Source organism: Ictalurus furcatus, chromosome 4 (genome assembly GCF_023375685.1).
Source record: "Ictalurus furcatus strain D&B chromosome 4, Billie_1.0, whole genome shotgun sequence".
Taxonomy (NCBI): domain Eukaryota; kingdom Metazoa; phylum Chordata; class Actinopteri; order Siluriformes; family Ictaluridae; genus Ictalurus; species Ictalurus furcatus.
The window spans coordinates 27,733,284-27,757,943 of NC_071258.1; the positions used below are offsets into that span (position 1 = coordinate 27,733,284).

General features: G+C 37.6%; 1 protein-coding gene across 1 annotated transcript in view; it reads left to right on the top strand.

The window, feature by feature from the left end:
* sema3e (sema domain, immunoglobulin domain (Ig), short basic domain, secreted, (semaphorin) 3E) overlaps window positions 1–24,660 on the top strand; it is a 52,961-nt gene that overhangs the window by 15,610 nt on the left and 12,691 nt on the right. Inside the window, exons 2-8 of the mRNA XM_053623500.1 lie at window positions 3,609–3,769; window positions 6,385–6,444; window positions 6,538–6,657; window positions 15,041–15,134; window positions 16,073–16,189; window positions 19,624–19,766; window positions 19,935–20,049. Of these exons, the coding sequence (XP_053479475.1) occupies window positions 3,609–3,769; window positions 6,385–6,444; window positions 6,538–6,657; window positions 15,041–15,134; window positions 16,073–16,189; window positions 19,624–19,766; window positions 19,935–20,049 (810 nt within the window). The remainder of the gene's footprint in view (window positions 1–3,608; window positions 3,770–6,384; window positions 6,445–6,537; window positions 6,658–15,040; window positions 15,135–16,072; window positions 16,190–19,623; window positions 19,767–19,934; window positions 20,050–24,660) is intronic.

The following is a 24,660-nucleotide window of genomic DNA, read 5'->3' on the forward strand; positions in this document are numbered from 1 at the left end:
CCAGACTACCTGGAGGAAACCCCCAAAGCACGGTGAGAACATGCACACAGGGCGGAATTCGAACCCACAACCCTGGAGGTGCAAGGCAAACGTGCTAAACGCTAAGCCCTGAAAAGTAATCAACAGCTTAAAATGTTTTATGTCGACAGTGCTCTGGTATAAATAATAATAATAATAATAATAATAATAATAATAATAATATCTTTCTTTCACAAAAACAGAACTGAAAGGTTTCCTTGCACAGGCATCCAATCTCTTAGGATATTACATTAAAGGACAAAAAAGGGCAGTTCTTTATGGGGCAGGAGAAAATGAATATGAGTATTGATTTCTGAGACTTTTACAGCAAATCTGATGAGTGACCTTGAATATTCTACTTGTCCCTTATCAATAGCATGGTAGGATAGTTAATGCCTATTCAAGTCATTTGTGCAGTCCAGACATTCAGTCTGTGAAGGTGAATGTAGAGGTCAAATATCTAAATATAGTAATAGCTTTGTGATAATTACTGAGGTTAGTGGGTTAACAAAGTCAGTATGGTTGGATAAAGAATCTGTGCTCTACTAACAGCCACCAGGGTTCCCAAATAACCTCCTTTTCCCCATCAGTCTTTTGATTAAGTATAATGTGTTTCCTTTGTCCAACTTAAATTCATCTTTACTGCTTGCTTTTTCTTTATGGAACATCAGACCACATCATATGAGATCAAACAGCAAGGCAAAAAGGTCACATAATGCAGGATTTACTGTATGGAGCTTCCTGTTAGATGGGAAGATTAAAATAAACTCAATGTGACAGATAAAAGAGAGAAGTTCTTTTCCTCTCTGGGATGAAAGCACTTCCCTATCAGTGATAGCTGATAGCCCCATGAGTGAGGGGAATATACAAAGACAGCGAGAGACAGACAGACAGACAGACAGAGACAGAGAGAGGCAGGCAGACAGGCCTGGGCAGCACATGTGGATAAGCATTTACGTGAAGGACTGATTCATTTCCATTTCAATCTATATTCCATTACATATGCATTTCCTGTATTAACCTACCATCCAGTCTTTCTGTATTCAGTGCTCTTTTTTTCATGTATTGCCTCGGTGACATATGCAATATTTTTCCGGAATAAATTCATGCTTCAGTCTAACGCTGACAACAAAAAAAGTATAAGAATATAAATAAAATAAGTTAAACTATATATAATTTGGAAATAACTCATAATTTGTTTTCAGTACAATACATGGAAGATTTTAAATATATATATAGTGTTTTAGTCTAATATCGATAAATATCAATATTATTTATCATTAATATTATTTACTATTTATTTATCATCAATATTATTTACCCCAACCCCCCCCCCACCCCATTCCCCCACCCGCACCCCACACGCTCACACAAAACAAGGTTTTTATTTGATGCAACTGTCAAATAATAATAATAAAAAATGGTCAGATCACCCAGAGCACTGTGGCATTGATGCCGATTTTAATTAAGGGTGTCGGATTTCTTTTTGGAGTCCCTCTTGCTCTACCCCTCCCCTTAAGGCCCTAATGGTATGACCCTTGCCTAGGCCTAAAGCTCTCCGTCAATTTCTATTATGATGAGGTTCAAACACTCATTGCCTTAGGGGGAGTTTGAGGTTTGTGTTTGGCTTGCGGTGGGACATTTGTAATGTGCTGTTTGTTCTAGCTGTACTTCCCCTTCATAAACAGTAATGAGCCGCATGCCTCTTCATCACGACTAGTGCTGATTAATGGAACACAGCAGGTCATGTTGAGGTGGATGACCCTTTTAATGCAACTGATGCGCAGCCTAGAGTAGAGTCTGTCTAATATATCTGGCTTAAATTACTGTACTCTGTTGTTTTTGAAGCTGCTAAGATGAGGTCAAAAAATGGATGAGTAAGAGGCTCGTAAAGAAATTAAACAGACGATGGTCCCTTGGGTTGTGCCCTATATATTATGTCCTCATCTCACATAAGCCAAAAGGCAAGTCAAATAAGCATCAATAGGACACTTGAGTCAGAGTGGAACTTCTGGATTAGTCAAAATAAATGAAAAGCAATTTTCACCGTTCATTTTATGTTTCTCATATGTTTTAGTCGATTGTGCCTTAACTTTCACCTTAAGGTATGTGACACTATTAGCCTCAATTTCATGGTCCCCTTTTTTCATCTTCAGTCAATAGAGAGATTTCCTGCTGCGGGGCATGGGTGGAGATGGTTTAGAGGTTAAGGCTTAAAACAGTAGGGTGACTGTAATTTTTAACAGCTTGCAGCAAAACTACAATCCAATAGAATTACCCTGAACATGCACACATCACATGAATAGTATTAAGGACTGAAATGAGAACGTTCTTTTTAGGACTTTTTAAAAGGAAACAACAGAACATACTGTTGAAACTTATCACCCTATCAACACTATACTGTCAAAAGCATGCAGACACCTGACCCTCACACCCAAATGTGCTTGCTGAATGTCCCATTCCAAATTTAGTTTCGCTTTATAATATTTAGTTTCGCTGTTATAATAACCTCCACTCTTCTGGTAAGTCTTTCAACTAGATTTTGGAGTGTGGCTGTGGGGATGTTTGCTCATTCAGCCACAAGAGCTTTAATGAAGTCAGACACTGATGTTAGGTTGAGAAGGCCTGGGGTGAAGTCTGCATTAGTATTCATCCCAGATTCTTTAGGGGGGTTGAGGTTAGGGCTCTGTGCAGGCCACTCAAGTTCTTCCTCTCCAACCTTGGCAAACCATGTCTTCATGGACCTCACTTTGTGCATAGGGGCATTGTTATGTAGGAGTAGGTTTGGGCCTCTTAGTTTCAGTGAAGGGAACTCTTAATGTTACAACATGCAAAAACATTCTATTCAGTTGTGTGGTTCAATTTTTGTAGTAACATAGTTACAGAGGAGTTCTTTGGGGAAGAACCACATATGAATGCGATGGTCAGGTGTTCACAAAATTTTGGCCACATTTTCTTTTCTCGTTTCCTCTTCACCTGTCTTTCTATTACACTTTATCTGTCCACTAAAGCAACCGGTGAGCCTCTGAAATAACCAGCTCAGCAGGGAACAGCCTTTGCTATGTTTTTATGTGTGTATGTGTGTGTGTGTGTGTGTGTGTGTTGCCCAATACGGTATTTTGTCAGGCTAAATCAGTTAAATCAGCTACAGATTTCATAGGAACATAGTGTATGACCACACACACACACACACACACACACAGGAAATTTTGGCCAAAATGACCTAAGTTGTTGACACCATACACCTTGTTTATCAGTTCTCTCAATCTCTCTCACACAGAGATGCTCCTCTGAGAAGCACTGTGCTTAACTTGGTGTTTTATTATGGAATGACTAATCCTTCTGCTTCTTCAGCTGTATGGACTCTCAGACTATGCTTGTCAGAGGAGATATTATGTGGTCTTGAGTAAAGAGAATACTCATGACTCTCACAGAACTGTCATGTCTCTCTCATGCTCCAGGATTTACTTCTCCCATTAACATTATCTTTTCATTTCTCAGTGATGTTACTTATAATGTTCATTCCCTGTGTGTGTGTGTGTGTGTGTGTGTGTGTGTGTGTGTGTGTGTCTGTGTGTCTGTGTGTGCAGAGCTGTGGGAGTTGAACAGGACATGGGTGTTCCAGGCTGCAGAAGGGAGTCTGCAGCACTACAGTATGCTGCTGGATGAGACTCAGGAGAGACTCATTATTGGAGGGAAAGACACACTGTACTCTCTTAATCTGGACAGAGTCAGTGAGCCTCATACAGAGGTAGGTGTGTGTGTGTGTGTGTGTGTGTGTGTGTGTGTGTGTGTGTGTGTGTGTGTGTGTGTGTGTACACTCATTCAGGCACATTTCAAACTTTTATACATTTGGTACACATTCATACACTACAAGCAGTGGTTCTCAACGTGGTTCTGTGAAGCACAGAAACATAGCCAGGAGCTCAGTGATTACTGTTATAAATAATTCACCAACGGTTGTCTTTACTTGGACCACTTCTGGTAGGTACTAATCACTGCACACCAGGAACACCGCACAAGACCTGCCGTTTTGGAGATACTCTGACCCAGTCGTCTAGCCATCAAAATTGGGCCCTTGTCAAAGTCACTCTGATCATTATGCTTGCCCATTTTTCTTGCTTCCAACACATCAATTTCAAGAACACGTCAACATTTTTTTCAGTAAATATATCTCCAATGAGGCTATGCACATGAAATTTTCACCAGACATTCAAGAAATCCACACATATAAAGAATCCAAACATTAAAGTCCATAAATGAAGTTATGTGTGATAAAGTGGAATGACACAGGAAAAAAGTAACTGAAATTTATTTAACACTTAGTGGAGAAGCCTTTGTTTGTAATGACAGCTTCAAGACACTTCCTGTATAAAGAGATTAATCGGCCACAGTATTCAGGTGTGATTTTGGCCCATTCTTCTAAGCATATTGCCTTTAAATCTTGTTCAACTGGATTCAAGTCAGTTGATTGACTGGGCCATTCTAACACCTTGATTTTTTTGCTCTGAAACCAATTGAGAGTTCACTTTGCTGTATGCTTTGGATCGTTGTCCAGCTGGAAGTCCACCCACGTCTCATCTTCATCATCCTGGTGGATGGCAGCAGATGCTTCTCAAGAATTTTCCGGTAAATGGCTCCATTCATCGTTCCTTCAATTATATGAAGTCTGCCAGTACCATGTGATGAAAAACAGCCCCACACCATGATGTTTCCACCTCCAAACTTCACTGTTGGTATAGTGTTTTAAGGGTGATGTGCACTGCAATTTCTTCTCCAAACCTGGTGTGTAGTATGACAGCCAAAAGTTCAATTTTGCTCTTGTCTGACGAGACTACACTCTCCCAGTATTTCAAAGGCTTGTCCAAATGAGTTGTAGCAAACTTTAAACAAGCTTCAACATGCCTTTTCTTTAGTAATGGAATCTTGCAGGGTGAGCGTGAGCACTGGACTGCATTGCCCATTGTTTCCTCTGTGACGATGGTACCTGCTGCCTCCAAGTGTTTCTGGAGCTCTTTCTGAGTGGTCCTTGGACTACTCTTCTGACTATTCTTCTGACTCCCTGGTCAGAAATCTTGCGAGGAGTTCCTGTATGTTTCCAGTTTATGATGGAGTGATGTTGCTTCCACTTGTGGATAATAGCCCCAATGGTGCTTACTGGAAAATTCAGAAGTTTTGAAATACATCTATATCTGATTCCATCAATATGTTTTGTAACTATAAGGTTGCAAAGGTCTTGGGAGAGCTCTTTGCTTTTACCCATCATGAGATGTTTCTTGTGTGACACCTTGGTAATGAAAGCCTTTTTATAGACCATCACTTCACTAACCCAGCTGATATTAATTTGCACAGATAGGGGGTATAATTACTTATGGATTTCAGCTGGTTACTTGCCTTACCTTACCTTAGAGAACTGCTTTTTCTTAGTGTGTTCAATACTTTTTTCCTATTTCATTCCACTTTATTACACATAACATTATTTATGGACTTTAATGTTGTGAAGTCTTTATATTTACAGATATTTTGAGGTAATACTGATGTCTGGTAATTTTCCTTTGAATAGCCTCATTGGAACTATATTTACTGAAAAAAATGTTATTTTAAACCAGTTATAGTAGTTAATATCTCCAACATGAGGACACGTGTTACCTTATTATATTCTCTCATAAAAAAAAATAATAATAATAAATCCTTTATTTAATCTTAATAATGGATGATGATAAATCTGAATCAGATAACAATCTATGCTAGGTGGTTAGCTGATCTGATACCAGTTACGATGGTAACAATTAAAGTGTCACCAATAGTTGCTATGATTACAGTGGGTTTTCTTATAAACATATATATAAAGTGCAAGAAATATTTATTATAAATTTACCACATTAAATAAATGCTGTTTTTATTTTCCTTTTTGGAAACACAGTGTTAATGCTGCGGTAGTAGGGCCTAAAATCTGTATTCATAAAGTAACAGGGAAACAGGGTGGCTGTGTATACGGTAAGTAAGAGTCTAAAAAGGTGCTTTCAGCTCAGATATAAACATATAATGGCTAATTAGGACATTTTCCTCTAAAAGGTATACATAGTTTCCATGTTTTTAAGCTTGGCTGTTTAGTTTTGGTCAGAAGAACACACAGTCCTACTGTGTGGACCTGCCCTTAACCTCAGGGCCATGAAAACTATCTGTTTCTGTGTTTATTGTTATTTAATTCAATAAGGAACAGGAGTTTGGAAATTATGCTGTCTAGAAGTACATTTCACAATGAGCAGTGCTGTTCACAAGACGTTTATTTAGCAGACTTCATCTGGAAATTATCTGTGTTCTTCAGTGACCTTGGTTCTCAGTCTCTGTCTGCCTCTGTCTTAGATTCACTGGGCTAGCTCGGAGGACCAAGTGGAGGACTGTCTCATGCAGGGCAGGGAGAAGGTGAAAAATGTGGAAAAAAGAGAGAATATTTCAAGATTTCTCTTCCTTTAAGGTGACATTTTGTAAAGCATATCGCTCTGCCTTTTTCCCCAGCCGGAGTGTGCTAACTACATCAAGCTGATTCAGCCATATAACAGCACTCACCTGCTAGCATGTGGGACTGGAGCCTTCAGCCCGATGTGTGCCTACATCAGAGTTGGCCATGGAGCAGAGGTATTTCAGCTTCTCTAAACAGCTACCGTGTCATCCTTTCAACATCCAGCATGTTCTTTGAATGCAAAACTTTGAATGCAATACAAGCATAAATACGTCACATATTTACTTCATTTCCAGTATGAACAGAGGTGGAAGGTACAGGTACTGTATTTATGTCTGGTTTTTAAGCATCTTACTTTCTTTCACCTAAAACATTTGAATTTTACTCACTACACTGTATACTTCACTACATTTCCAAACACTACATTACTACATTTCTATATAATTATACATTTCTCTATAATTATATAATTATAATTATATAGCACTTTACACCTACTCATTTATGCGATCTATCAGCCAGTCATTGGCAGCAGTGCAGTGCATAAAATGATGCAGATATACAGCAAGCAGCCTCAGGTAATGTTCACATCAACCATCAGAGTGGGGGAAAAAATGTATCTCAGTGATTTTGCCCGTGGCATGATTGTTGGTGCCAGACAGGCTGGTTTGGGCATTTCTATAACTGCTGATCTCCTGGGATTTTCACACACAACAGTCTAGAGTTTACTCAGAATGGTGCAAAAAAAACCAAATAAATTTCCAGTGAGCAGCAGTTCTGCAGACGGAAATGCCTTATTGATGAGATATGGAAACAGTTCGGGCCGACAGAAAGGCTACAGTAACTCAGATAATCACTCTGTACAATTGTGGTGAGCAGAAAAGCATCTCAGAATGCACAACATGTCAAACCTTGAGGTGGATGGGCTACAAGACCATGACGGGTTCCGCTTCTGTCAACCAAGAACAGACAGCTGAGCCTGCAGTGGGCACAGGCTCACCAAAACTGGACAGCTGAAGACTGGAAAAATGTAGCCTGATCTGATGAACCTTGATTTCTGCTGAGCACACAGATGGTAAGGTGAGAATTTGGTACCAACAGCATGAATCCATGGACACAACCTGTCTTGTGTCAACAGTTCAGGCTGGTGGAGGTGGTGTAATGGTGTGGGGAATGTTTTCTTGGCACACTTTGGACCAATCAATCATGGCCCTACTCAGTATTAATATAGTGTTCCTAATAAAGTGCTCGGTGAGTGTATGTTTATAAAGTCATAAGGTGGCTTTTCTTCAAGTCTTTCTAAAGTCTTTACAACTCTAAACTTTAACAGATGTGGAAGTGAGAATGAGACCTTCTACCATTTGCATTTTTATCACAGTAGTTTGTACTATGATAGCTGGCTATTAGGAATTAACTAGTTTGTATTATGAGTTATTGTCATACTAGATAACAATTAGTTAGCCTTAGCTAAAATGTTTTGTTTCCTTGGTGAAAGAGGCACTAATTTACCATGAGTATGTAAAATATGTGCCTGATTTGAGGCTCATGTCTTTTGTGAATCGTTCGCACACTTTTACAATCATTCATTAAATAAATTTAAGAATTTATACTTACAGACGTGAAGACATTCGAGGTGCGCTTACTTGCTAGTAAAGAATTCAGGTACTTCTCCTCTTTTGAGGATCTATGAAATAATTTTAAATTATAAAAAGCTGCAAATTGCAGTTAATATCCTTGGTCAGAGAAACCTGGAGAAGACATGTTCTGATGGCTGTTTAAACATGAGTAAAGAAATGGTTTAAGGTTGAAGTTTTGTCCACAAGAGAAAGGAGACTGTTTTCAGAATAGTTATATGGTATGTGTGCCTGAGACAGATGGGTGTAGTCAAAAGCAGCACAATGGTCAGTGAAATGCTTTAGTCCTCTCTGGTGATCATTAACGAACACGTGTCTTGGAATGGATATGTTTTCCTCAGCTGGAGAATTTGTCATAGTGACCCATGAGACCTGCAGTATTCCTTACACCAGAAAAAAAAAAAAAAAAAAAAAAACATCCTGGAAACTTATTCAACCACAATGTTAGTGTCAAGTGTGAAGTCATTGGTTAAATCCACCATATATATGTTGAATCTGTTTGTAAGCATAAGTAATTACATAAAATTGATCAGATGTAACCCCAAGGCTGAAACTGATCTAATATGCTTAATGTAGAAAATAGTGATGGTGTTGACATTCATGGCTCTACTCTTGACCACTTTAAAAAAAAGAGTTTGTTTAATCCTCAGTGATGGGACGTTTTATCATTCTCACTCTGTTCAAATCCATGACTAAACATTCAGGAGACCAAAAACAAACAGTCTCATCCTCTCTGGAGAGCGCCAGCCAAATTACAGAGTGGCTAATCACAGGGAATGGAGGTTTATTTGAAGCAAAAAGCAATGTTTGGACGAAACATAAAAGACTGAGGGGTAAGAAGCTTTTTTCCATATGTTGGAGACCTCTGGCTGGCCTGAACCACTTTTACACAATCCTTGTATTGTGTTGTGTCTCTCCACCCACTGTCTTTAAAACTGTGTGTGTCGTGTATTGGGGATGCCATGCTCATATGTTTACGATTATAAGAACCACAACTAGAATTGATGCTGTAGTTTGGTCCCAAAGTCTGGGCTCAGTCCTAATAACTATTTAATTCATAATTTACTGTATCAAAAAATATATATTTTACACAATAAAATAGTATTAAAAATTTTTAAAGTTTGAAAAATAATATTTAAAATATACTCATATGAAATTATATAAAATATGGACTTTCTTGCCAATTTCAAAATGATTTCAAAGTGACACAACACACTTTCATACCATTTTTATTTCAAATATCACATAATGTGGATGCAGTGTGAGGAGTAAATCAGATAGACCAAACATTACGGTCAGCGACCAATAATGTGCTGGAATGGGCAAAATGTGTGAATCTACTGAATACATGAATGAATGAATGAATGAATGAATGAATAAAACAATATTTAAAAATAAATAAATGAATAAATACATACATACTATACATAATCATGTGGAGGAATCAAATGACAATAACACATACAGTACATCCTGTTATAATGCAACATCATTATGTTTTGAGCAATTACATTTACATTTATTCATTTAGTAGATGCTTTTATCCAAAGCAACTTACAAATGAGAAACTACAAGCAAAGCGATATATCAAGCAGAGAACAATACAAGTAGTGCTACCATACAAGATCCATTAATTGAGTTCTAGAAGAAGCAAAGTGCGCACAGTAGAGGTGTAAGTGCCAGAGTACATTTTTTTATTTTTTTTATTTTTATGGGTTGGTTAGGTGTTCACAGAAGAGGTGATTTTTAGATGTTTTTTGAAGATGGTGAGAGATTCTGCGGTCCGGATAGAGGTTGGGAGTTCATTCCACCACTTAGGGACAGTTAGTTTGAATGTTCTTGAAAGGGACCTTGAGCCACGCTGAGTAGGTACTACTAAGCGTCGGTCGTTGACTGATCGCAGATTTCGTGAGGGAACGTAAGCCTTCGGGAGAGAGTTGAGGTAGGAGGGTGCTGCTCTAGACAAGGTCTTGTAGGTGAGCATCAAGGCCTTGAATTTGATGCGAGTGGCTACAGGAAGCTAGTGGAGGGAAATGAAGAGGGGTGTGACATGGGTTCTCTTGGGCTCGTTGAAGATGAGACATGCTACTGCATTCTGAATCATTTGAAGGGGTTTGATGGTGCTGGCCGGGAGGCCAGGAAGCCAGGAGCCCAATTAACAAATAATCTCATAAGAACTATAATGTATCCTTTTTTGACAAAAATAAATAAATAAATAAACTCTCTTCATAACCAGTGAGATAAAAAGTGGATACTTCATACTTCTTGTCTTTTCCTGTCTTATTAATGCTCAGTGTGAGGTTCTCATGCTCATTTCCTTAGGGAGAAGCTGCAAGTTTGCCTTTGGCTTGTGGTAAGGGGCAAGAGATCAGAGTGAGGGTAATTAGAGGAGGCAGGTTTGAGCACAGCACCTGATAACCCCAGTTAAAAGAGGTAAACCACTCAAGCTAAGAGCAAAGCTCAGAGGCAATGATCTTCCAGAGTTAGTGCTACAGCATAATGTTCTCCACCCTGAAAATGCAGAAAACAGATATAAACACAGACACACAGAACATGACTGTTGATACACTAACACAAGCTGACACTCACACAGTCACTGTGAGGTGAGGGTGAGCATGGTGATGGCATGCAGATGTGCATGTGATGACAAGTGAGACTGATTCAAGAGTGGACATTGAACAGAGCCGGAATGAGAAGAAAAATCGCAATGGATGGAATCTACACACACACACACACACACACACACACACAAACATGCCCTGCTAAGCCTGGTTGTGTCTCAAACCTCAAAATGCACAGTAACATCACAGCCTTCTGCTAACTTTTACACCATTGTGGCACATCACACACTTCGACACTCCTATAAACAGGCCAGTTCACATCCACAGTTCACATCAGCTTCCTACATTTTCCCACCTTTATTTCTTTAAAGGAATACATTACTCAGAATAAATATATTTTAAACTGATATGAATGCAGATGTGAATAGTAGACACACTGTTTTAATTGGTTTAATTGAACCTCTGATTAAGACTAAGGGTGGACATCAGGACTGGGATCCTGTTTTTTTTTCAGAGAGAGAGAGAGAGAGAGAGAGAGAGAGAGAGAGAGAGAGATCTTCTGGTTTAGGCCATGCCCACTTGAATACCCCTTAAGATTTTTTTAATCATGATTATTTTGCTCGATACTTGAAAATATTCAGCCAGTTACTGAATATTTATACTGTCCTTTATTTTTTTTTTTATCATTATAAGATATCAATCTTTTACATTTACATTCACATAGGCCTATTGTCCACAAAATGTATGCATCTCAATAAAAATTACATCACCTTAGTGACTTTGAGGAGACTTGTAAAGATATTAGAGAAAATATTCACTGTAATATAATTGACAGCCTCAAAATGCATGATAGAAATACAAATACTGTACCCTTATCTTATTGCTTTACGTTCATAGAGTATTTCTCATTCACTCAAGTAAGCCTATGTACTTACTTTGCGGCAAAATGAAATAACTTGAATAACACACACCCACACCCACACCCACACACACACACACACATGCACACACACACATTACCCAACTACAGACCATATGCCTTGCAAATGTGAACCATATGGTTGAACAACAGAGAGAGAGAGACAGAGAGAGAGAGAGAGAGAGAGAGACAGAGAGACAGAGAGACAGAGAGAGAGAGCGAGACAGGTTCACTTATTTCATGTCCCAGAAGAACACTGGTAGTTGTGATGCTTATAATGCATATTGTCATTTGCATGATATTGCTTCTCTATCTACAGCTAATTATCTATGGTCAATGGCCCAGTTAACATATGAATGACCACCAAACACCACCACAGTTTATCTGTTTAGGAGGATTTTAGCTGGATATTTAGTATTTATTACTTGGAGGAAGTGAGACAGTGCACTTGGAAGAAAAATAAATGCAACTCTGACCTACTAGCCTAATTACATATTTGATTCATAAGGGTCTACCATTATCTTATTTTTGAATTATAGCCTCATTTTAAACACTATGTTTATGTAGCCTTTTTAAAACTATAATTACATGACTGAAGTGAAATAAGTAATGATTTTAAATAAACAACAACACAACAACAATTAAACATGACCCCTCCATCCTTTAAAATGTTATATATTGTATTTTCAAAAGGGGGAAGGGGAAATGTATTATACATTTAATTACGCATTTATTATACATTTTAATTAAAGCTATTTTTTGTGAGAAAAAAATATTTAGGACATCCACTGATGTGTATAGGAGGGTCTGTAGATGCACATGTGTGTTTGTACAGTGCCCTTATTCTCTTCCAAGATTCTCATTTCACTGTCCACTTATTCACCTGGATGTAATATTTCGCCTTATATTACTGAAAATGGAGCGTCTAAGTGTGAAAAGGAGGTGGAGGTGTGTGTGTGTGTGTGTGTGTGTGTGTGTGTGTGATGGATAGGTTGTGTAATACATCCTGATAGTGACAGTGTGAATAGATTAGGATGTGTGATAGGCTGTATTATAGGCTGACAGACTGACTGATGCCTCATTCTTCTGATCTTCTGCCTGTCCTGCTCCAGATCTGTGTTTATGGGAATGGCTCGAAACCATTTTCTACAAACAATATCAGACCAAATCCAATCAGATAAGGCACATTGAACACAGACACACTGGATTTGGAGTCCTGTTCTGTGGGTTTAGGATTTTGTTAGAGGGTTGTAGCAGGGTTGCCAACTTTGTCTTCCTGGCTGGAATGAGATTTATGAATCAAATGACATTTTTTGCTGTCTGGAAATGAGAATTATTGTGTAAAATGTGCATAATGTCATACATCACTTTTTTCTGTTTGATTGTTTCTATTTCTTCCTCACCATGCCCTTTTATTTGCAGGTTTTTAGTATGAATATGTTTGCCATAAGTTTATCTATAAACAAGTGTACTTAGAATATATATGCATTCAAAATATACAGTCTCTCTCTACCACCAATACGGATCAGCAATTTTGATGGCACCATTCTACACTTCAACTTCTCATCAGATTTTCTGTACAATTAAATGCTCTCTAGAATCTAGAAGTGCCCTGCCCCCATCATTATAAAAAATCCATGGTATTAACTGCCAAGTACGGCTTAGTGTGGTTATCACGAACAAGCATTACTGTACTGCTCACTTTTGTACGCGCACAATTTCTCTCCCAATAGATGTTTTATCTGGAACAATGGTAATATCAACAGTAACAACAAGTCACTGTACATGGAGAATTGGTTCCAACATAACATATTAATTGTAAATGACCCTATTGACAAGAATGAGCAATTATTCACTTGTAAATGTAAAATAATAATAATTATATAAAAAAAACTTTTTAAGGCATACCAACTTTAACAAAATCTTCAGTTGTAGATATTAATGATTCAACCTTACAAAGTCCCCAACTTTTAGTAAATGGTCTTTCCATTTTTGATAAACATTTTAATAATAATTTTATAAGAAACTCCATTATTGTTGGATCCAATCTTCCATGCAAATCAAGATGCTTAAACCTCACCATTTATAATCTTGATAGTACCTTTTAAATATAAATCTGTTATCTCTACCTCATTTAGGGTTGACTTTAATATGGACATGACAACAAAATTGAACAAACCCTTAAATTTGAAACCGTATGATATTTTACTTTGTTTACAAAACCCCAATTTTTCTGAAACACAAAATTATTTCTTCATTAATCTTTTAATTAGCAGATTTGTGACTATGTTGTATTTTTTACAAAAGACAGAGCCTGAAAGCATGTCTCATGCCAAATGCATGAGACTTGGCAATCCTGGTTGTAGTGCTTATTTCAAAGAAGTGAGCATTCAAAATATATTTGAAAGGATTGTTACTGAATAAACAAAGAATGAAAAAAAGAATTAAATTAAATTAAATTAAATACATAGTTACACCCTGATAAAACAGCATTGACAATACTGTACAGCTATTTAGCATTAAATAAGCTAGCCAGCTAGCTAAAGACAGGTGTGCTAATGGTGCTAAATTAGTAGTTCATTTAGCTAATGAAATCTATTATATATGAAGTATTATATCATGTAAGTAAAACCAAGCACTATCAGGCTAGCTAAATACATGTTGGAGCTAATGTTGCTAGCTAAATTGCTAATTTAGTTGTACTACTACTAGTAGTAAGTGCTACTAAAAACAGGAAGAGTTTGAATTACTGCTAATAATGCTACATTATGGAGAAGGTATTTTAAAGAAAATAACACAAGGCAATTAGAAACACTCAGATATTCTAGTCAAATAATAAAGAAGCTGAAAAACAAATGGTCTACCAGCTAGTCAAACAAGCTGGATTTTTAAGCAGGGGTTTGTCATTTTACAACTAAGCTAGCTCATGTTAGGCTAAATATTATATAATGTAATCAAAAGCAAGCACTACAAAGCTAGCTAACATGAGGTTAACATGTAAATTAGTAGCTAAGGTTGGTAGCAAGCTAATTAACATTAGGTAATTGAGTAAATGAGTAGCTAAGTTTGCTAGAAAGCCAGTTAACAAGTTAGCGAGCAGGCTGGCTATTGTAAACTAATAGGCAAGATTAGCAAGTTAGCTAACATTATACTGTGCATTGAAATCACTAACCAAGTTTGCTAGCATGTGCTAGCTCTCGTGCTCCCAGACTTACTATTATGAAACTGAATAAGACAGTAGAGATTAGCAATGAGTAAATTCGTATAATTGCCTAACAAAATCAGCTTAACATGTTTTTTCTCCCCCAGAAGGACTGACTTGAAATTCCAACTCCATGTTTTATCATTTACAGAAGTAGTGTTTCCAAATCTAATCAATTATTTTAAAAGGTGCTGTGCGTGTGTGTGTGTGTGTGTGTGTGTGTGTGTGTGTGTGTTTTAACAGGGAGGAGTGTTTCAGCTGGAGTCGGAGCACATTGAGAGTGGCAGAGGGAGAGCCCCGTTTCATCCCAACAGCCCCACAACGTCCACAGTGTCCAGTAAGCACTCAGCAACGCTGTTAAAAAAAACTTTTCCCTCTCTCTGCGTCCTCTCTCATAAGCACCCCTCCTTCATATCTATCTATCTCTTCTCAAATCGGGTGTGCTCCACAATGAGAGCTGTGTGTTTCAAGCCTCGGGCAGTCAGCATGGAGGATATCCAGCTATTCATGCTTTCTACCTCCCCTGAATCCTCACAGAAGCACTTCAAGTCAAATCCATCAGCTCTCTCGGTCAGAGTCCACAGATTAAGACAATGATTAGAATGGGAGAAACTAGGAAATATAGGAGGAGAATAATGAGCTCAGTCATTTCCTGCTGACAGAATGGTCACAAAGCTCTTTTCAAGATTGCTAATTCTCTCTTTACTCCTTTAGATAAATATCATTCCTAATATTTCTGATTCAGATGCTACATCGATGGTTCTCTTGGCATGATTATGTATGAGTTTTGTATTGTGAAGTGTTGCTTCTGGTTGTGCTTTAGCTGCCACCTTGTGGCATATTAACGAATAACAACTGAAGTGTGATCAATCTTTTTAAATGTGCAAAGGATTTTAAGATTTAAATATGCAATAGTCAATATTTTTAATTTCTTACTAGTATAAAAATATGTGAAAATTATGTAGAAATTATTTAAATAAATAATTTAAGCCAGTGTATTAAGAAGCTGGGAAAAAAATAATATTTTATGTGTGTGTGTGTATATATATATATATATATATATATATATATATATATATATATATATATATATATATATATATATATATATATATATATATATATATATATATATATAATTTTTTTTCAACCCATTTAACCCTCAGATCTTACCTAGAGTCGCATATCACTTACCAGGAAGAATATTCAAAATAATAAATAAATGGATATGTCCAGCAGTTTTTGACATATCCTTCCTTCTGTCTGAATCAACAGGAGATCAACTGTTTGTAGGGCTGTACACTGATTACTGGGAGAATGATGCAGCACTGTATCGCCTTGGCAGCCACAGCTACACCAGGACAGAAGTAGGAGACAGACAGCAGCTAAATGGTGAGAGAACCCACACTTGAACTATTGCTTGCACGTTAACCCACTAACTGACACAAACACTTACTCACATGCCCTGTTAGTTCATTTCCATCCCCTCTGGGGTTGGGGGATCAAGTCCCACCTCCCTGTGTGTGTGTGGAGTTTGTATGTTCTCTCCATGCTCCAGGGGTATCCTCCAGGTACTCTACAGCAGTTTCCTCCCCCAATCCAAAGACATGCATTGAAGGCTGATTGGCATTTCCAAAATGTCTGTGGTGTGTGAATATGTGTGCAATTGTGCCCTGTGATGGGTTGGCACCACATCAAGGGTGTCCCCTGCCCTGTGCCCCAAGTTCCCTGGGATAGGTTCCATGCTCCCTGTTTCGGATAAGCGGTATGGTAAATACAGTGCCCTGCACTAATATTGGCATTGTTGGTAAATATGACTAAAGAAGGCTGTGAAAAATTGTCTTTATTATTTAAACTGTTGATGTTTTGCTAAAAAAAAATAATTAAAAATGCTCTCATGGTTATCAAACTATTGCAAACACACCAAAGGTTTACAAAAAAAAAAAACAATCAATGGATGGCACTGTAAATGGATGGGTGGATGCAGGCTTTTAACACAGACATTTTCTTTAAGCCTAAATATTGTTGCATCACTCCCATTTATTTCCAATATTTGATACCAATACCACGGATCTGGATACTATAGATCCAATACTTCTATTCTTTCAGTAATGGAACACGCTTCTGTTATTGCAAAACATCTGAGTTGTAATAAAATCCAAATCCTAAGGGGAAGAAAAACTCCCTGAGGTGGTATAATAATTCATTCTTCTGTCTTCAGTAAGTTCCTTGTGCTGCTCAGGGTGGATCCAGAGCCTATCCCAGGAACTCTGGTTATGAAGCAGGAAAAGACCCTGAATAGGACGCCAGTCCATCACGGAGCACCATGCACACATGCCTTACACACTCATTCACACCTGGGGCAATTTAGCATAGCCAGTCCACCTACCAGCATGTGTTTGGAAGGTGAGGGGAAACCGGAGAACCGGAAAGAAACCCACACAGTCACAAGGAGAACATGGACAGAAACTCCAAACAGACCCTAACCCAAGCTCAGGATTGAACCATGGACCCTGGAGCTGTGAGGTGCCCAGTTGTCCTTAAAATCTTAAATAAAGCTGTGCTTTCTTCATAATGGTTTCCTTGGGAATTCCTTTAGTCTGAAAGGGTCCTTGGCTGCAAAAAGTGTGAGAACCCCTACTCTAAAGCATCATGATTTCAGAAGGAAGTTGAATTGAACATGCAAATGATTTCAAGATGAAGCACCAGAAGCACACACTGACACTTACAAAATAGTATGTTGGACCATATCTAGGCTTTCATGAGTTGAATCTTATGTGGTGGATAGGAAAAATGCTTTCCAGACTCTAATCTATCCCACGTGTTCCACCATCTGAATATTGTAGTTAGTTGATTATAGATGGAAGTACTCAGCAGGAGGCTACAACATAGTAAGCTTTTTCAAATGACATGGTTTCCAACCCTGATCAAGAAATAACCTCTAAGGTAGATCTGGCAATTTGATGATTATTTGAATCATGTGTGTTAATGAAGAAAAAACAATCAAATATTCAGACTTAGAGTACTCCAGGACCAGGATCGGTCCTAACCATAACCACTGCATTATGCATGTCTCAGACACATGTTTGCATAGAGCTGTAAAGAAAAGTAGAGTAAACACCACATTTAACTATCCATCAACATCAGTGAACTGGTCAAATGGTTGACTTTGGAGTGTATAGTAGTGGCATGCTGTGAGCTTGTTTAATGTTTCCCTCATGTCCATACATCCTGATTCAGAAGCTCTGAGCTTCAGTAAAGCATACTTTAAAAAATTAACATACCCATCGTCGTTGCCTTTGTATTATATTTAAGTAGTTTTATATTTTTGAGTATACTTTTTTATACTTGTGCGTGAGTTTTAGTGTATTTCTGATGCACACCACAGAGGGGCATTGTGTGCCTGAGAATAAAGGAGTATAGTCCTCACCTGTAGGGGGGCTCTTGCATTCTGAGGCTCCCGGTGTGTGCCATTAATCATACAGAGAAGCAGAAAGGCATGTGTGACAGACGCCATCTATCTCTGCTCACTCTGTCTCAGACAGACTCATTAGACCTGCTGAAAAATGGTCAAATAAAGTCAAAGCCAGTCCCAGTGAACCGTGCGCCTCTGTCATACAACAACCCAGATCTCACAGCACCATGGAAATCTCTACAGTGTGTTGATTTGTGTGTGTGTGTGTGTGTGTGTGTGTGTGTGTGTGTGTGTGTGTGTGTGTGTGTGTGTGTTTGGGGGGTGGGTGTTGGGGCAGGGATGGGGGTTGACTGTACAGATTTAGTGTGTATAATCATATGTGAATTACACATGGGTTTTAGACACTTCACTCTTTCAGTTGCACACATTTTTATCATGCATGTATAGTGTTTTTTTTAATGTTTTAAATTTTCACATGTAATTTTTACACATACACATTTTTTACACACAGTCACATGATTTGTGGACATTATTCATTTGTTTTCATATGTTAATTTTCACACAAAGAACCTGTGGTTTTACATGGGATTTTTTTTTATTTATATATACATACAGTATATATTAGAGTTCGAACAATTGATCGGTCAAAAATCCACATGATAGCTTTTCTTGGTTGCATCTGTTGAGGGAGCAGCTGAGAAAGGTCAGCTGTCTTACAGTACAAGAGCGGCCTCTAGAGGTGAAATAAAACCGATCACTGATAAATTTTGTTGTATTATTTGAAGTGTTCATTCATTTTGGACGTCTCGATTTTTATTTGTTATTTGGAGTGTTCTTTTTGGTTTAGTTTGGATGTATATCTTTCATTTACATTAATATTTATTAATAGTTGATATACTGTATATTAATTGGCACCCTGTCCTGGGTGTACCCCGCCTTGTGCCCGATGCTCCCTGGGATAGGCTCCAGGTTTCCCCATGACCCTGAAGGAAGGATAAGCGGTATAGAAGATGGATGGATGGATGGATACTGTATATTAATATTTATATATTTATTTCATTTTAAAAAGTACAGTACATTTTCATGGGACAGTCAGTACTCTATTTTTTTGTAATAAATTTTAGCAATAACTTAGTTATGGGTATCGGTAAAATCCACTATCTGTCGAACTCTAGTATATATTATTTTATAGATGTTTATTTTATTTTTACGTGACATTTACACAATTGTTGCTTTATTTTCACATTAATTTTCAAATGTAGTGCATCTTTATCTTTCACATGTTTCGGGTGTTTTTTGTTGTTTGAATTTTCCATTAAGGGAACTCAGCTATCCTTGTATGATGTGCAATAACACTGCAGTTTCCCCTTGAGGACTGATAAATTCTCTCTGGTCTCTCTTTTTTCCTCAGAGCCCAAGTTTGTTGGTTCTGTGGTGATCCCTGACAATGACGACCCTGCTGATGACAAAGTTTACTTCTTCTTCACTGAGAGAGTGTCCACCACAGAGGCAGGAAATAAGGCTGTCTACAGCAGGGTGGCCCGTGTATGTGCGGTAAGTCTCGAGAATTTCAAAATTAATGGCATTTATTAAAATTTTGTTTAAATAGTTAAAAAGTGTAATGCTTTAGCAGATGGCACCATCTATACATCAGGAGCAACAATGTTAAGTAGCAATTTATAACAATAATTTTACAGTTTCTCTGCTCATGTTGTCTTTCAGAATGATCAGGGTGGTCAGAGGATGTTGGTGAATAAGTGGAGCTCTTTCCTAAAGGCTCGGTTGATATGCTCAGTGGCAGGATCCAATGGCATTGACACCCACTTTGATGAGCTGGGTAAGAAACATTATCAGTAAATCCTTAACTCTCATTAGTGGTACAATTTTTAAAAAAAATGTCTTTAGAGTGAGCCCTAGTTTGTCAGTGTGGGCCTTTATCCCATTATCATAAAATTACTGCTTCTACAGAAGAGTGCAAAAGTTAAAATAAAGAAGGCAAAGTAGTTAACTAATAAGATACTATTTATAAGATCACCTGTGTGTGGTTTATGCTTCAATGGTTGTCAGATTTTCTCGATTATGTTGTTTTTCAATAGTGTCTAGACCACCACTTTTAAACACAAGCACTTGCTTTTAAACCTGAAAAATAAATAAATAAATAAATCAGGTACTAGTCATATTTGCTACAGTAATTACTGCAAGTGTGGTTTAGGGGGGCTTTGTCCCCCATTATTTGGCAGGTTATAAAATAACACTTCAGCCAGCACATGCACATTCCATTATTTTGCATTATATATATATATATATATATATATATATATATATATATATATATATATATATATATATATATATATATATTGCGCACCAACAGTTAATTGTTCACATTTAATGAATCCACATGATACTAAATTAAATTAATGTGTGCACTGGATATAAGCTATTTTGGTAACATTTTACGATAACAGTACATGAATAATCATGCAATAATACCTGAATTAATACTAACATAAATATGAAATAATGATGAGTTAAGACTAATCATGTACTAATCATGAACCAATGAAGAGCTAAGCTTAACTACTACATGTGAGTCACATGTTTGTTATTTATTGTATTAATTAACATGTAAGGGTAAACCAAATCAACCATGCTCTATAAGAAAGAATATTTATTAAATGTGCATACAGTGAGGGAAAAAAGTATTTGATCCCCTGCTGATTTTGTACGTTTGCCCACTGACAAAGAAATGATCAGTCTATAATTTAAATGGTAGATTTATTTGAACAGTGAGAGACAGAATAACAACAAAAAAAATCCAGAAAAACGCATCTCAAAAATGTTATAAATTGATTTGCGTTTTAATAAGGGATATGTATTTGACCCCTCTGCAAAACATGACTTAGTACTTGGTGGCAAAACCCTTGTTGGCAATCACAGAGGTTAGACGTTTCTTGTAGTTGGCCACCAGGTTTGCACACATCTCAGGAGGGATTTTGTCCCACTCCTCTTTGCAGATCTTCTCCAAGTCATTAAGGTTTCGAGGCTGACGTTTGGCAACTCGAACCTTCAGCTCCCTCCACAGATTTTCTATGGGATTAAGGTCTGGAGACTGGCTAGGCCACTCCAGGACCTTAATGTGCTTCTTCTTGAGCCACTCCTTTGTTGCCTTGGCTGTGTGTTTTGGGTCATTGTCATGCTGGAATACCCATCCACGACCCATTTTCAGTGCCCTGGCTGAGGGAAGGAGGTTCTCACCCAAGATTTGACGGTACATGGTCCCGTCCATCGTCCCTTTGATGCGGTGAAGTTGTCCTGTCCCCTTAGCAGAAAAACACCCCCAAATCATAATGTTTCCACCTCCATGTTTGACGGTGGGGATGGTGTTCTTGGGGTCATAGGCAGCATTCCTCCTCCTCCAAACACAGCAAGTTGAGTTGATGCCAAAGAGCTCCATTTTGGTCTCATCTGACCACAACACTTTCACCCAGTTGTCCTCTGAATCATTCAGATGTTCATTGGCAAACTTCAGACGGGCATGTATATGTGCTTTCTTGAGCAGGGGGACCTTGCAGGCACTGCAGGATTTCAGACCTGCATGGCGTAGTGTGTTACCAATTGTTTTCTTGGTGACTATGGTCCCAGCTGCCTTGAGATCATTGACAAGATCCTCCTGTATAGTTCTGGGCTGATTCCTCACTGTTCTCATGATCATAGCAACTCCACGAGGTGAGATCTTGCATGGAGCCCCAGGCCGAGGGAGATTGACAGTTCTTTTGTGTTTCTTCCATTTGCGAATAATCGCACTAACTGTTGTCACCTTCTCACCAAGCTGCTTGGCAATGGTCTTGTAGCCCATTCCAGACTTATGTAGGTCTACAATCTTGTCCCTGACATCCTTGGAGAGCTCTTTGGTCTTGGCCATGGTGGAGAGTTTGGAATCTGATTGATTGATTGCTTCTGTGGACAGGTGTCTTTTATACAGGTAACAAGCTGAGATTAAGAGCACTCCCTTTAAGAGTGTGCTCCTAATCTCAGCTCGTTACCTGTATAAAAGACACCTGGGAGCCAGAAATCTTTCTGATTGAGAGGGGGTCAAATACTTAATGCAAATCAAATCAATTTATAACATTTTTGACATGCATTTTTCTGGATTTCCTTGTTGTTATTCTGTCTCTCACTGTTCAAATAAACCTACCATTAAAATTATAGACTGATCATTTCTTGGTCAGTGGGCAAACGTACAAAATCAGCAGGGGATCAAATACTTCTTTCCCTCACTGTAATTTCAAATTGTTTATATAATTTGACATATGCAGCTGCGTACACAAACATCATTGGATAACACTGGATTACTTTCATAGAAAGATGCAGTAATAATAAACACCAGTAAATTAATCTCAACCCATTTTGCAACATTCTCCAGCCATTTCTCTTCAAATCCCATTGAAGTACTAGTATGTGCTCTGAGTCCCATGGCAGTGCTCTTTTGCCCACAAGCATGATATTAATACAGTAACATTTATCAGACGCTATTGTCTATTAACATTTAAAACCAGTGTTCTATTTTGTTTACTCTTACTTGTTAATTAATTCATTAACTAACAAATGTGTGCTAACATGTACCAAAGGTTATCATTGTTCACACACAACTAAGACTCACATCATAGTTAAGGTTAGCTCTTTATTAGTTTGTGATTAGTACATGCCCTAACTCTTCATTTGTTCATATTTAAGTAAGTATTATTTCAGGTATTTTTATTGAAATTGTAATTACGTGTTACTGCTATTTTAATAATTTGATGTGCTCTACTATAAGGAAACATGCACACATCTGCTATTCTTACAGTGTTGATCATAATTTTATCCCTAAAAAATCAGATACTCTCTCCATTCAGGAAAAATATGTGGATTTTAAAGAGGCGATACTTAATAATTAATTAATTAATAGTGTCATATTTATGTATTTAATATTGGCCTGAAATGGCATTCAGTAGTTTTTCTGACTCTATTTACAGCTAAAATTATAAATTAAACTGTGAGAGAGTGGTGCTGGTCTGTGTTATAATGTGTTCCATGATGGTCCTGGAGAAATTGACATTTCGTGCCAGTGTATACAAGTTATCTAAATGGATGACAAACTTTTACATGCAACTCAATTTGTAGAAGAAACTGATAGCTTTCTTCGCTGCTTGATTCAATACCATTTGATATAGATTAGTTTCCATCCATCTTTCTGATTGAAGTAGAAGTGTCTTATTTAGAAGTCTGAAAATAGCATGCACATTTTATTGGCTCCGGTCAGTATACAGTATTACAGTGCATTATAGTCTGATTTAGTCTGGTTTATTGTATGGAATAAAAAAAACACATGTGTAAATCAAAACTGTACATATGTGAAAGTATTTTTCTTCCATATATTCCATGATGACACAATCTGTACATGACCTACACACATTTGAAACTCTATAATGATGTTCTTAAAGGTTTAGACTGATTTTACACAATATTTCACACAGTCCATGCCTGGTGTCACAGCCTTTAAAATAACATTTTGGGAGTTTCATCATATGGTTATTCCCCTAAGGCAATGTGTAAGTCACTAATATTAGGTGGCATTTAGAAGAAATCACATTTTGTGTGGGAGGTCAGGTCTATATGGAAAGCTGCACTATAACCAGGGGGAATGGTTTGACTATGTACTGTAATTGCTTTGATAAAATGTTAGTAATTAGTATGCATAGAGAGAACCAGAGAAAGGGAGCTAGGGAACTACTGTTTTGGAGTGATGAACACTTCTTCAGTGTGCAGAAGCTGATATAAAATAGCATACTCCTAACAAAAACACATATTTGCTCTGAGAATGTGTGGGTTTTCTCTCAATAGCCTGTGCTTGTAAAGTTTCGTAGGCTGTACATTTTTAAGTTATACTGGGTAGCTCGAGGGGGTGGGGTTTTCTTGGTATTGTATCAGCCAAGTTTCACACTATGGAGCTAACTATATTATCTCACGAGCTAAGTTGTTATTTAAAAATTTAGGATTCTGAGAATAATTTGCAGATTTGGGGTTATTTTTGTAGTTTTACTACAGGTGGCTTGAGTGAAAGTTATCCTCAAAGTCCTAAAACATATGTTGTTTTCTCTCAGGCTTGAAATGCTCCTGCTCTTCTTCTGTTAGCTGATGATGAGTAAAATAAGTGTCTCTCTGACACTATGTTCTTATTAGCAGGTGACAAGACATTGTTGTCTCTTGGACGTGCACTGAACCTATATATACAGTGCATCTGGAAAGTATTCACAGCCCTTCACTTTTCCCACATTTTGTTATGTTACAGCCTTATTTCCAAATGGATTAAATTCATTATTTTCCTCAAAATTCTACAAACAATACCCCATAATGACAACGTGATAGAAGTTTGTTTGAAATCTTTGCAAATTTATTAAAAATA